Raw genomic sequence first — 14,562 nt, 5'->3', positions numbered from 1 at the left:
CTCGCCAATAATTTATGTTGCATGCAATAAATAATAGGTAAAGTTACCATTGCACTGTTGAGGATTGAGTGATAGTGCATCCTGTGGCTCATAACAGTGGGTACCGTCTGCTTGTCTCCTGCCTCTTGATTGACTACTGGTGGCATCTTTAGGTGTTGTTTTTGGCGGAGTTGAAACTCCGTTACCAGCACCTATCTCAGAGGCTAATTTTTGCCCAGTTGTTAGAACACCTATAATTATAGCATATGAATTTATGTGACTTATGTGGTGTCTGTTTGTCTGCCATACATGCATAATTATTATGTCAATCAAAAATTATATTTTAATGTAATAGCAATGTTTGACAACTGACAGCACTACTCAGTAACCATGTACTCACACGTTGATTTTAACTCTTCTTTAGCATTACAATTTTCCTTGTTGGTTGCGTTCAACGTGCAATGCTCTACACACATTTTCTTGCTTGAACAGATTTTCTTGGGCACTTCAACCCTGCTGCCGGGTTTCTCTACCCAATTCAAGCACTCACGTGGATACTCACAATCATCACAGTGTTTAAAAAGTGGTGCATAAATTAGTCTCAAAGGACTGTCACATGGCATCGGCTCTGCAAGTGAAGGCAACCGTTTAATGCGACAGATATAAATGCTTCCTCATGCAGCTATAGTGATTTATACTGACCATCTTTAACATCATAATTGATGGTAACAAGTGTTGTTCGCTGCACAACAATCACATAATCTGGCTCCCCACTTATTTCCAACGTGAAATCTTCTTTTTGTTCAGTTAGAGCATCATCCGTTATGTTGAGGGAGAAACATCTTCTCAATTGAGCAGGAGAAAATGGTCCTACCCGAACATTGTTAACTCCTGCATAGTCACTCCCCTCTTCTGTAGAGCATTTATATATATACACATGAAAGCACTGCACGTGGTGATGAACTAATGTCATGAGGATTCCAGGAAAGCTTTTAAATAAATCTACTTACCCACTCAGTCAAATGTGGTGAAATGCAGTTGCATGTGCAATGAAATAACTCAAATTAGGAGCATATAACTACCTACGTAGCTTGTGCTCACTTTCATTTAAACAACTTGTTGAGTTGAGGATTGAGGCTATCCATGCTGTGCACTTTGGCACCCAGGTGACCAGGCTCAGAATCACAAACATGCAGACAGCCAAACAGACTACTACCGATATACATGTATAGCCCTACGTACCTCAGGAAAATTACTGTGATGACGTTATTATTATGATCAAAGTACTTAAACTCTTCTCCCTTACGCTTCTTTCGTTATTTGTTGATGTTCTCCACGGCCAATCCCAGCAATTTTTACATTTTGTAGTACTGGTATCGTAGATTTTGCTGTGCACAACTGAAGAGACTGCAGTGGCTTTCAAAGCAAGCACAATTAAACCTATATTTTGAAATCCACAAAACAAAATCTAACGGCTAGAAGCCTATATAGAAGCTGTGCTTTGCCAGGAGTTCGGGTCAATTAAATAGTCATATACAAGTGTAACTGTTTATACAAGACCTTAATTTGATACAGTGATGTCATGTTTACCTATACATAATTATATCATGTACACATGCATTTTACTATTGAATTTGCTCTAAACTTTCAAATGAGCTGAAAAGTATAGTACAACAATAAGGCACGCACGCACGCACACTACCGCCTGCGTTTGGTCAAAGCTTAGACTAAACATCGCATGAATTAACATTATGCATACCAGCTGTGAGTGATCTTGTGTTGAGAAGAACAAAAAACGATTGGATATCTGGGAAAGGAAATTTTGCTTCAATGCAAACACTGTCTGTGCCCCCTTCATCCACACTACTCTCATAGTTCTCGAAGCCTAGTGATATACCTGCATGTATGTACATGAACGACATTAATAGGGATAGTACGAACACGATTAAATGGGCTAACCATCATCATCCATGATCTTTAGGGTCAATTGATTGGGCTCAAGTGTTAAAGGGATGGTAAGATCAACTACAGAATCTCTTTCCACGAGCAATGAGAACTCTTCATTATCCTCAAAGTCACTGTCATCGATTATGGTTATAGGGAAGCATGCTCTTCGGTTAGTATGAGAGAGGGGCAATGGCAGTCTGTCAATACTTCTGTAGTCTTCCCCTTGCTCTGTGTAATCCACAATGCATGTGTGCATAATTTACCTATAATGAAGACATATGTCACCTTACTTGCTTCTCCAAAGAACCAGGTCTGTACATACACTACCACATCGGGAATATGTACAGTTTTCTCAGGTGCAGACACAACTACACACACTTCCATAGTTCCGGCTGCTTCAAGGACATTCATGGAGAAATTCTCAAATCCAATGGTCAGTTCTGAAGTAGTGATTAAAATAAAATATCAGTGTTAGGTGATTGCAACTTCTATGGAATATAGTGAGACGTGCCATAGAACAGTGTAAAGCAGGAAAGTACCACAGGTAATTACATTACGTGGGCTTCTAATTAATTTGTAAATAGAGTTTACCATCGGGCCCCCTGGATTTCTACATTACCACTAACTTCTTTCACTTTCCATTGAGCTATTTCCTCTGATGCACCCATTCAAGAGAAGAGATCTTGGCTAAGTATTTAAATGCAACCTTTGACCTTTTAATGTACTCCAGACAGCAAAGGCAGCAGTCAGAGGAGGTACGACAGGCGCGGTGCAGCTCAAGTAATTAGCCTTTGATTACTGTCAGCAAAAACATACGACAGGGACGGGGTGTGGGCGGATAATCAAAGGCTAAATTGCCTGAGCTGCACCGCGCCTGTCGTACCTCCTCTGGGTAGCAGTACTGACAAGCATCAATAGCCTTTAAGGAGCATTGTTTAGTCCAAATAATTTTATAGCACTATTTTTGTTTGTATTTGTCATGAATACAAACTATATATAATTATATACTTGTTGGAAGCCTTTTCCTCAAAATTTGATACTGGGAGATGAGGATTTTTTAAAGGAAGCATCAGCATACATCTTAATGCATAAAAAAGGACTCAAAAGTCCGTGATAAGCTTATTTCACACCAGTTGTTTTAACGATCTATTACAACCCTCCCTAATAAAAAGGATCAAGCGGGGCAAACAAATTTTTGCAGGCGGGCTTGAAACAAGTTGTGTGGCCTAATTTGAATACAGTAACGCATTGAGTTAGTAATTATTTTCACCATAAGAGTCTTGACATTTTGCTTTTGACGCACCGTCTCCTCTTGGTTGGAATTTTTACCTACGGTTTATTAATTTGTGTCCTTCTCCCCTCTGCACACACTACGGTATACGTAACCGTATGCCTCCAGGATGTCATACAGGATTTTGAAGTAGAGAGGGGAAATAAGGCATGCTTTTACAGAAAATTTTTCTAAAAAAAAATAAAAGCACCACGGGTGCTGATGCCTCGGTGGCCAAAGCTACATAACATAAAGCTACTAATAGCAAGGGCGTATGAAGAGAAGAGGGTATGCGTATATACTGTGTAGTCGTCAAATTACTGATGAGTCAGCAGGATATACTATATTTAGCCAACCGCCCACACGTAAATAGGCGTGATAGTGGGCGGGAACACTGTTATACTAGAAATTTACTGCAAAATTAATTTAGAAGAGCTTAGAATTGATCAATGGCTACTTCTAGTCTAGCATTGGTCCTTCTCTTCCGCTTGTTGACCTTTGTGGCTAACTCTACCTAACAGTACAGTGCTAGCTAGCTAGCTAGCTGGCTTGGTGACTAATATGGAGTAAGTGCACGTGCAATAGTTTCTTGTCTATTTTTAGTGCACACGCCCCTCCCATTTGTAATTTGATAGATTGTAGTTGCATACCCTCTTCTCTTCATACGCCCTTGCTAATAGCTAGCTTTTATACACACATTGATTAAGATGAACATTTTTAATTGTGCTGCATGCAGAATCCAGAATCACAGGGATACTCAAAGAGTGGGTAATGATCGACGATAATTGTTATTAATTAAAAACAATCGATGGCAAAGTTCAAGTCTAAAATTAATGGCTACAAGTCAGCAGAGCCTTGCAGCTCTCTTCTTACTCTTGCAGCTACCAATAGCTAGCGTTCTAGTGCAGAGCTAACTACTAAGTAGAGTAGCAACACTCGGTGCAGTGGCGGATCCAGGAAAAATGAAAGCTAGGGGGGCTCCAAACTAACGAGCGCGAAATTTGGGGGGTTACGCCCACTTATGGTCACACGGTGTGCAGTAACACTAGGGAAAATTCCATTCTCAGCCAGGGGAAGTCCCATAATAGACTTGTGTAGAGCTAGCTAGCTAGCTGCTACAAACAGTCAACTAGCTAGCCTAGACTAACCATTGACTTTGAACACTCTTTTGGCAGTTGATACATCAAAATAATTACAAATAGCTACAAAAACTGAGATAAATAGCTAGATATGGTAGCTGTAAAGCCATAATAACTAGACTGAAAGGGGGGTTCCGTGGCACCCTGGGATCTCCCCCTGGATCCGCCACTGCGGTGAACAAGTTTTGCTACGAGTTTTGCTACGGACTCTTCTGAAAAGGCTGCAATGGCATTCCAAGTAAGCAAAAGTAGTGCATAACTAGGAAACGAAGCTTTATTTTGCAAATCCACAAATAGCAAGCCAAGAAAACATGACTAGAAGCCTATAGAAACTCTTACTTGCACTTTATTGATCCTTGAGCAGCTGAAAGAGCGCGCGCACACGCACACATACACTACCGTATACCTCGCTTGCGCATGCGCACCGAGGCATAAAAAGGTCAACTGTTATTTCAAGTAAGTGTAACATTGCCAGCTATGGACACTCAGTCATGTATTACCTGAATGCAAATTATAGGGGAAATTGAGCCAGAGGGGATATCCCCCCTTTCCCCTGTATGACACCCTGGCCTCTGGTGCATAGACACTGAGTCATACAAAATTATGACTTACCATCATTATCAACAACTGAAACAGGTAGAATTGCACTGTCTTCACATATGTGGTATCTCTCCCCAGTAGGTTTGTATAGAAGGAGTAACTTAGCCTCGAAACCTTCCAGCAGATCATCATCTACAGCAGTCACCTCAAAGCAACTGGAATTTGCATTCACTATCAGCTCTGATGGTAGGACAAGGTCTGTATTCTTCTCCAAAGCTGCATGTACAAAGTGTAAACAAAACAATAATATTCAGTAAACTCACCATCATCCTGACTCCTTGCCTTTAACTCCAATGTAAGGTTGGAGCTGAAGTAACAGGAACATGTCTTTAAACACACTGTTTTCGATTCTCCTTCTTTGATTTTCAAAAAGGGCTCATTAAAACCAATGAAGGGAGTACACTTCTCTATAATAAAACACAAAACCATGTCATGCATGTGTAAGACACAGTAAAACCTGTAAAGGATTGATTATCAAAAACACCAGTACAAGAGACAGTGCTTTGGTCTCTATTCTTAGTAGCCTGTGTGAAAACCCTGAACGAGGACTACCGGTCTCCTTTACCTCACCATTTTATAAATGCATACTATATTTTACTGACCAACACATTGAGGTTGTGTTCCATTCCATTCTCCACTTTCTGTGCATACACGACGATTGGAACCATCCAAATAATGAGTGGGTAAACAGTAGAAGAGGGCAATTCCATCAACAGTGTTGGATGTGACATTTACAGTACCATTACCAGGTTGGGTGGGAGCTGGGCAACGTATCTCTACAGAGGAGTAGGAAGATGTTTTTGTAAGGGGGTGCTGGACAAATCTGGGGGTCCAAGCCCCCGGAAAATTTTGGCATTCTACATTCCCGGAGATTAATTCTGGTATAAAATTATCAGTATCAAAATTTAATTCTACGTGAGTTCTGCTATTAGTACAACCAGTATAGGTTGTACATATAGGATTGACAGTGCAGTAGTGTGTGTTTTATTATTGCACAAATTTTGACTCGTGTTTAGACTGCTCTATTTCTGCAGGGAAAGGCCACATCAAGAAACTAACTGGATAGATAGCTTAGTTAGCCTTTTATCTGTGTAAATGTGTGATATTATAGTCAATGAATATTCACATGCATTAATATTGATATTTGAAAAATTGCACTATTGTTACATTTCACCGTGTTTCGTCTGACTGACTAAGTAAGTAAGTAACATTCTTGGAAAGCATTTCCTCCTTGTACAGACATGTTCAGAAGATTCTAGATACAGCCTCTAGTCGAGAACCATAACGTTGTAACGGATTGGAGTTATGCACTCGCCGAATTTCTTGTTTCTTCGCTTTTTCACGCTTTTCTTTTCCTGGCAATCCTAGCAACGTTCACATTGCAATTAGTTTGATATACTATAGAATCTGTTAAGTATACAATAAAAAAAGATTGCATTGTGTCATTGTACTTCGGAGGAATGTTTCAGTGAAGAAAACGAACGTTTGGCAGTTAGCTATAGACAGCATGTCTATTTTAGGATCCAATTACACTTGATCTATAGTCTAGCTACCCTCTTTAGTAGCTGTTCATGGAAACTTACCATTGATGTCAAAAATGAGAGGAGACTTGCTTGTTTACTTGCCATTGCAGATTCGCAATGCATGTGCTTGCTCTTTATAAGAGATATCTACGATGTGGTTCATCTAGCTGACCTTTGTACTGTGTACGTAACTATGCTAGTATAGCTAGCTCAGTAACTAATATTATACTGAGCTAGCTAGCTGCTATATCAAGCTAGCTAGCTTCATGGAGCAAGTAGGTAAGGTAGCTTGAGATAAGGGGGTGCTCCAGCACCCTGAGCACTCGTGCTTCCTACACCACTGCTCTATATTATGAAAGAAATTGCAATACATACATTTTAATCACTTGCCAAGGTTCAAAATATGTTGTAATTATAATTATATGTATGATACAAAGGTATACTTACGTTGACATAATGGAGCTATTCCCGTCCATGTCTCATCACTGCTACAAAACCTCCCATGTGATGATCCGACCAGCCTGTATCCATAGTGACAGTTGTATGTACCTATTCCACTGAGGTAGTTGGAGCTCACAGCCACGTTGCCATTCTCAGGAGAAGGTAGAAAAGGACACTGTAACCCTGTAGGAAGTAGTCCTTCAACTGACTTGATATTGATCGTTAGCAGGTTTCTAACATAGATGTACGATACTTATCTGTTTGCAGCTTTGAAACTATTATTGAATACCCACTACGCGCCTAGTCTGTACCACCATGCCATCTATATACTGACACGAGAGACTTGCATCACAATATAATAATTTAAGACTTACTGCGGCAACTGGGCAGTGCACCGCTCCATTGTCCACTGCCAATACAAGTACGACTCAGTGAGCCAACTAGCTTGTAACCATCATTACAGGAGTAGTGGGCAGCACCATTGTAGTAAATAGAAGTGTAGGAAACATGTCCATTCATTGGTCGTGTTGGAACCGAGCAGGTAACGTCTATAATAATTATAGGAGAGCAATCTCATTATTAATAGAGCACTGAAATGCTTAACCGGCAGTTGTATAATATTACGTCTCACAACCACTGGAGTCGAGGCTAGTCAAGACCCGTACAAAAAGGTATGTGGGTGTCTTTTTGTGAGTCTTACACAGCATATAAATTACTGGTACCACTCTAATTATAATTATACTAACAACATACGTTGGCATGACGGTTGTAATCCAGTCCACTGTCCATTTGATTGACAAGTACGACTGCTGGCACCATTGAGTGTGTATCCAGGAGTGCAGTGGTAGTTAGCTACACTTCGATACACAGTGGAGCTATAGACCACATTTCCATTTGAAGGGTTATTTATGACTGGACATGTAACTGAAACACAACATATAAAATAGTATTATTACAGAGGTATGAACATCCGTAATTTACTGATGCAATTTGGAGGAGAGCCAATGAAACGTTCACAGCAATAATTTTCTGTGTAGCTTTCTGTACGAGTGACTTGCTTGTACTCGTTGCTTGATACTTGTCTGTAAGAGAATTAAAGGAAACCATGTACAAGATTGCTTTTGAATCACTGCATGTGCACATCGCTAACAAATTAGGTCACCCAATAGTTAAGTGTGTAAGCCCAGACAAATATGAAAGCACCAAAATCAGAACTGCATGTCAATCCATCACAGTGCTCATTTCTAAACAGGCCTAATGAATTCATAACATGCAATACAATGATGTGAGTGGTTTATGCACAACAACTATAACCCTGAAAAACATTTGCAATGTGACAGTTGCCGGGGAAAGCACTAAAAAGCATGGAAAAAATATGAAGTGTGAAAATTAATAGCCACCATGCAGGCCAACTTAACAATGCAAATGATATTCATGATGTAGAGTGCAATTTTTACCGCGGGATGTAACGATGCAATATAAATCCATAGGGTTAATATTTCAAGACACGAAAAATTTAACCATGAAAATGCATTTGTGGACTTAGCAACCCCTTTTGGCGCATGCATGCGATCTTAATATTTATGGGTATAAATGTTCCCCAGTTGCTTAATCAGCAAAAACAGCAAACATTTATACCCTTCGCTATACCGGTGTAGAAGCGATGTGGGGCTCCCCCTTATTTTGGGGGCCTGGCCCTAAAACGCTAGCGATTTGGGGCGTTAGGGGGGGGTACTATTGCACTAGTGACCTAGGCCCCCCCCCATAGGGAAGTCTATTCTGAGCAGTGGACAAACCAGCACAACAGTAATAGGAGGTTGAGTTGAAAATCAATGGTTATAATGTTAATTTATGTAGATCTAATAAAAAAATTGATTAGGGCCTATACTAGCCCTATAATTTGTGCTGCTTGGTCACTGAGGATAACAGTATAGGGTAGCCATAATTATGTGCAAAATACCTGCATTACAGTGTGGCAGCACAAATAGCCATTGTATAACGTACACAGCACACGCATTTATACTGAGCATAAGAAGTTGGCTACTGCACGACAATACAGTTTAGAGCAGCAGCTGCAGCCCAGATCAAGAACTTTTCCTGGCGGAGTTGAGAATAAACTGCAAATCCAAGAGCAAGAAATTGTGGAGGATGGTTGTCAGCATGCACCTGTGGACACACTTGTTCTTTTTTCTAGTGTAATGTGTGTTTTAATATTATTACCGTAGAAATAGCCCTATGTAGAGCAAGGCTCTGTGCTTTTTGTTATAGTTGTGTTGTGAAAAGGCCCTGCTCGTCTTTGTTCCTATGTATGTCTGCATGCATGTTCTGTGTGTCTGTTTCTCTCTATAATTATGATCTCTTATTATCCAAGACTCGGAACAGAGCCAGTTAAGGTACAGCTACCGTATATCTTCTAATTTATTGGACACTTCTAATTACCCCGGACACTCTTCTGGACAATTTTCGTTGTTCTAATACAACGGACACTCTGGTGCTTTAATATTACATTTGTTCTACAATACCTTGAAAAGTTGAGTTATATTTATAGACGGCAAGAAGACTAAGAGTGCTGCTGCAGTTTGATAGCTTTGATAGCTTTGAGTAGCTAATTTTAGATAGCTAGTGCAACTATTCAGTAGCACACTGTTCTATTAGCTCGCATGCAGCTGCATGCTTGTTCTAATCATTCTGGACACTTCGCAAGCTCTATAAAAATTTGTTCCAATTATACCCAGACAATTTCCAAAAAAAAAAATTTTTTTGATGTCTGAACATACCGTATAGCAGGTATATTTCGAGGGTATAAATGTTTGCGGTTTTCGCGGATTGAGCCTGTACCGCGAAAATTTATACCCACGAAAATTTATGAATAGTAGGCGTGTTCAGTATTACGGGTTCGAGGCTAACGGTGTGGAGGTACAGATGCATGTTGATGTGCGCATGCACCAAAAGGCTGGAACTCAGACCACGAAAATAAAATCCGCGAAATCCTTTGTAATGGTCCATCCGCGAAAATTTATACCCTCGAAATATACCCGCTATACGGTATACGGTACATATAATTTATACACTTAAAACAGGGGCATAAATAATAGTTAGATAGTATTTAGGAGGTATCTATGGGAATTATAAGCCCAAAGGCCTGCTGTAGTATCCCGAGCAAAGCGAGGGTACTACGAGTGCCTGCGGGCTTATAATTCCCATAGATACCTCCCAGAGGAGGGAGGACACGATTAACCTTACCTCTAATTAGCTAATTATCGCAACCTTTTAATTACATTCTTTGAACGATTCATCTTTTCTTTCTTTATAACCTCTACATATTAGACACAAGAGCTAGAGCAAAGTAAGCCTTTTCTCCTACTGGAGGTACCCCTATGGCCAAGTTGTCAGGACCTGAAGGTAATAGGACCCCTATAAGAAGCACCTCAAGTACTCCTATCTCTAAGATCCCTGTGAGAAGCATCCCAGGCACTCTGATCTTGTCTGTGTGAGAAGCACTCTTGATCCTGGAGACAGGATCCCTATGAGGAGCACCCCAGGCACTCCTGTCTCCAAGATCCCTGTGAGAAGCACCCCAGGCACTCCTGTCTCTGTGATAAAGCTGCAACATGGAATTGTTTAGTTCAGAGTGTCTCCAACATGAAGAACATCAATGACACTAACAGTCTCAGCTTCTAGCACCCCTTTATTTGTATGGTTTGCTCTGTGCCTGCAAGAATTGCCTGTCACTCATACTACAGTACTGTTCTATGTGTCCCAATATGTAGAGGTTATAAAGAAAGAAAAGATGAATCGTTCAAAGAATGTAATTAAAAGGTCGCGATAATTAGCTAATTAGAGCTAAGGTTAATCGTGTCCTCCCTCCTCTGGATACCTCCTAAACAGTATCTAATGAGTTTAGTTGCTAGGTTCATTTCAAAAACTAACTGAAAGAATGGACGCGGACGAAGACCTAGGCCTAGACAAGCTCTTTTCTGAAGAAGTACTCGGCATAATAATGACCGAGCCCATAGACCCCGCCCTCTACGACATAAATGTGGAGGCGGAGCTGGCTACTCTTTCTACAGAACAAAGAAAGGAGGAGGAGCTGGACGAGCCAACAGAACCTGCATAATATTCTCTACCTAACTCAAAGCGAATGAAGCTTTCTTCAAGCAGTGCCTCTACCTCCAAGCAAGTGCGTACATTTGCACTTCAGTTAACAAAAAATGAGATGGAAAAATTGAAGAAGAGTGCTATTCCTAATAGCACAACTTCAGATACAAAGTACTGCTTCAAGCTATGGAAGACTGGTGTGAGTACCGATTAAAGTGCCATGGTGATGTTATTCCACTATTGAGTGACCTGAAATCCAAGGAACTATCCGAGAACCTGAAATGCTTCATTTTTCAGATTCGGAAGAACGATGGCTCAGAATTTCCCCCTGACACACTGCACCACATTGTGAGTGGCATACAGAGGTATTTGCGATGGAATGGAAATCCCGGGATTGACCTGTTCAAGGATGCTTGTTTTGCTGACTTTCGAATGTGCCTAGACTCCGAAATGAAGCGCTTGCAGAGAGCTGGACTAGGGTCACAAAAGAAGAAGGCTTGAACCTCTAACAGAAGAAGAAAAACTTTTATGGAACAAAGATCTTCTTGGATCCAAAACTCCACAAGCACTGGTTGATACGGTACTTTTTATGAATGGTGTCTACTTTGCTCTACGAAGTGGTAGCGAACATCGTCAATTGAGGTCAGAACCATGCCAAATTCAAGTAATTGAAGTTGAAGGACAGCGGTCGTATTTGAAATACACAGAAGACATAATTATCTAAAATCGACCAGGAGGCTTGAAAGGCAGGAAACTCAAACCAAAAGTAGTGTCTCACTACAACAATCCCGAAAACCCTGAAAGATGCTTCGTTCGGCTATTCAAGCGTTACCAACAGCTCCTGCCAAAAGATTGTCCTAAAAATTCATTTTACCCAACACCTACTACAGTAGACTCTCGCTATTCCGGCTCTCTGAAGTACGGCCACCTCGATATAACGGCCATTTGGCATGGCACGGAATGCTAGCTATAATAATGTTTACTGCACAAAACTCACCCTGAAGTACGGCCACTCACTATTCCGTTTACCGGCCAGTGCTGGCTGTCCCAAACAAGGTTTTCCATGTAATATTTATACGTATATTACGGCCGGATATGACGTTTTGGGTGTGGTTTAGCAAATAAAATTGGATTACACTTCATTATCCTACATTATCCTCGAGACAAGAACCGCAAAAGTAGTCATTAGATTCGAGGTAAGGTCGTTTTTAAGCCGCGGCTATTTCCTGAGCTGCAGCCACCTCGCTATTCCGGCCAAACTACACTGTCCCAAGAGTGACCAGATTAACGGAGTCTATACTGTACTGTTGTGCCAATCTTGGAATATCATAGATTATGTTATCAAGAGTGCATAAGAAGAGAAGAGTGTCGAACTACTGATACTTCTACACAAACACTGTGCATAAATTAACGTGACATCCTGTCAATTGCATGTGAGTAACTCGCAATTGATGACGTTTGCGCATAATTACGCAACGCACAGAAGTTGAGTAAAGAGTGCAAGTGAAGAGGATCAACTCGACTATTGTCTCTAATTAGGTGATTTTTGTGAAGAGATCGTCTCCTATCAGTGTGCAGTGAGCAGCTCCACAAGCTCGGAACGTTGAACGCAAACATTGAACAATTAATTGTTCGAAAACCACACTCCTAAAAACGTAACGGTTAACATTTACTAGGAGATTACTAGTAAATTTACAATACTTTATCACGTGCGTGTCATGTTACTTTGTGCACAGTGTTTGTGTAGAGGTATATCAGTAGTTCGACACTCTTCACTTCTTATGCACTCTTGACATTATACTATTAGATTATCATAATTTATATGCCTTATCATACATACACGAGAAAGGCAGTACAATTCAGCTGTGCAGTCAGTTTCCAGATTTGATAAAGATCTAACCTCGATTCCAGACCGCCCCTCGAGAAACTTGAATCAGCGGCCTGGTATATTGTATGCGCATGCACGTACATCATCCCAAAAAGGGGATAATCCGCATATTTGTGGATACTGTCAGTAAATAAACACATACCATTTTGTATTCTGAAGTTGTAGTCTGTGTTAGAAGTGTTGTGCAAAGATGACTGAGTCCTGCTTTAATTGGCTTACACTATTAATTGGTCAAGCCAAGCCATTAAAGATAAGCAGCTTGCAAGCCATTAAAGATAAGCAGCTTGCCATTTATATTCGAAGAAGTCATTGCTGAAGATGAAAGAGCTAATGATCACACCTGAAAGCTTTTAGACTCGACACTCAAAAAGTAGATCTATATTCACTCAACTTCTAGAACGTACAAAGAGTCCACCACTCTTCCTATAACTGACAGCTCTAGTTGTCTGGAAGGCCTCCTTGAACTACCTCGTTGCTAAACAGAGCTATATAACAACTGCTGCAGCACAATTATTTTGTTTTTGAAGGCTGTCATTGTGGTCATGAACATTTTACCACTAACCACACATGGTCTTCCTCTTACTTTATTTAAAATTTGTACGATGAAATATATAGTGTGTGTAATACTGACAAATAATTATATTTTGTGCATGCAAAGTATACAACCACCTCCAAAGAGCAACCATACGCTATGTAACGGCCAAGAGCTCAGGTCTGGATTGAAACTACAATGACCTCAATGTAAAGCAACCTCTCAGGAGCGGCCACCTCTCTACTCCGTATAACGAGCAGCTTTCTAGTCCCAATGGAAAATAACCTCCCAGAATGGACAGCCACACCCAGAATTAGTTATTGCTGAGATAGCATTATTTTGCACAATCGTGAAAACGTAGCTGTAGCTCTGCAAAGCTTGTATAAGCTAAAGAAGCAGTTAGCAAAACTCCAAGATTCATTTGCAGCAAGAAAGGACTCAGAGAGCATACATAGCTGGCAATCGAAACCTCCAAGTATAAGACCACCTCTCTATAACGGCCAAAAGGCTGTTCCCTAATGGTTTCCGTTTTATGGAGGTTCCACTGTATATAAGTCATTAATCTTGAACACTAGTGAAAATAATTATAATACATGCAAAATTACTACAAAAGTGGTGCCAATCCTAGTTAACGGCTTTATGACACTGATCGAAACTCACATGTTTCTTGTTGCACGACAACGACGCCAATTGAAAAGGCCACAACGGTATGAATAAACTTGGGGCACATTACGAGTGACTGGAAACTGTTGTGACCTAGTGCCTTGACGGTATTTAGTTTTTGAGCAAACCCTGCAAATTAAAATAAAGTGAACAGTGGTTCTTTAGACTTTACAGACTTCTAGTAGCTGATCACTCAGTCTAGTCATGCATTAAAAAAACATACCCATTCTGTGCAGAGCTACACACTACAAGAAATCCAACTGCAACCAGGCACACATGTAGCACCAGCAGATACTTCATTGTTCAGACATAGAAGATGCTATACTCAAACTAGATCTACAAACCAGTGGTTTAATACTTGGTTTTCCAACCTAGACTTTATACTAATTATACAGGGTCACATAGGGTAAGCACCTATTTTAGATACCTTATCTACACAACATGCAAATTCAATTAGATTGTGAACTGAACAAAAGTTGAAT

At 40.4% G+C, this 14,562-nt stretch overlaps 1 protein-coding gene across 1 annotated transcript in view; it reads right to left on the bottom strand.

Annotated features, from left to right (window-relative positions):
• LOC135351757 (uncharacterized) overlaps positions 1-14,562 on the bottom strand; it is a 15,664-nt gene extending 1,102 nt beyond the window's left edge. Inside the window, exons 1-15 of the mRNA XM_064550846.1 lie at positions 14,304-14,562; positions 14,078-14,209; positions 7,881-7,981; positions 7,653-7,823; positions 7,274-7,447; positions 6,906-7,082; positions 5,538-5,711; positions 5,199-5,342; positions 4,948-5,151; positions 2,217-2,366; positions 1,939-2,154; positions 1,739-1,876; positions 682-891; positions 380-607; positions 48-230 (exon numbers count right to left, since the gene is read on the bottom strand). Of these exons, the coding sequence (XP_064406916.1) occupies positions 48-230; positions 380-607; positions 682-891; positions 1,739-1,876; positions 1,939-2,154; positions 2,217-2,366; positions 4,948-5,151; positions 5,199-5,342; positions 5,538-5,711; positions 6,906-7,082; positions 7,274-7,447; positions 7,653-7,823; positions 7,881-7,981; positions 14,078-14,209; positions 14,304-14,380 (2,479 nt within the window). The 5' untranslated portion in view covers positions 14,381-14,562. The remainder of the gene's footprint in view (positions 1-47; positions 231-379; positions 608-681; positions 892-1,738; positions 1,877-1,938; positions 2,155-2,216; positions 2,367-4,947; positions 5,152-5,198; positions 5,343-5,537; positions 5,712-6,905; positions 7,083-7,273; positions 7,448-7,652; positions 7,824-7,880; positions 7,982-14,077; positions 14,210-14,303) is intronic.

The sequence above is a fragment of the Halichondria panicea genome, chromosome 17 (genome assembly GCF_963675165.1).
Source record: "Halichondria panicea chromosome 17, odHalPani1.1, whole genome shotgun sequence".
In the NCBI taxonomy this organism is placed as follows: Eukaryota; Metazoa; Porifera; class Demospongiae; order Suberitida; family Halichondriidae; genus Halichondria; species Halichondria panicea.
This window is presented reverse-complemented; position numbering and strand designations above follow the sequence as displayed.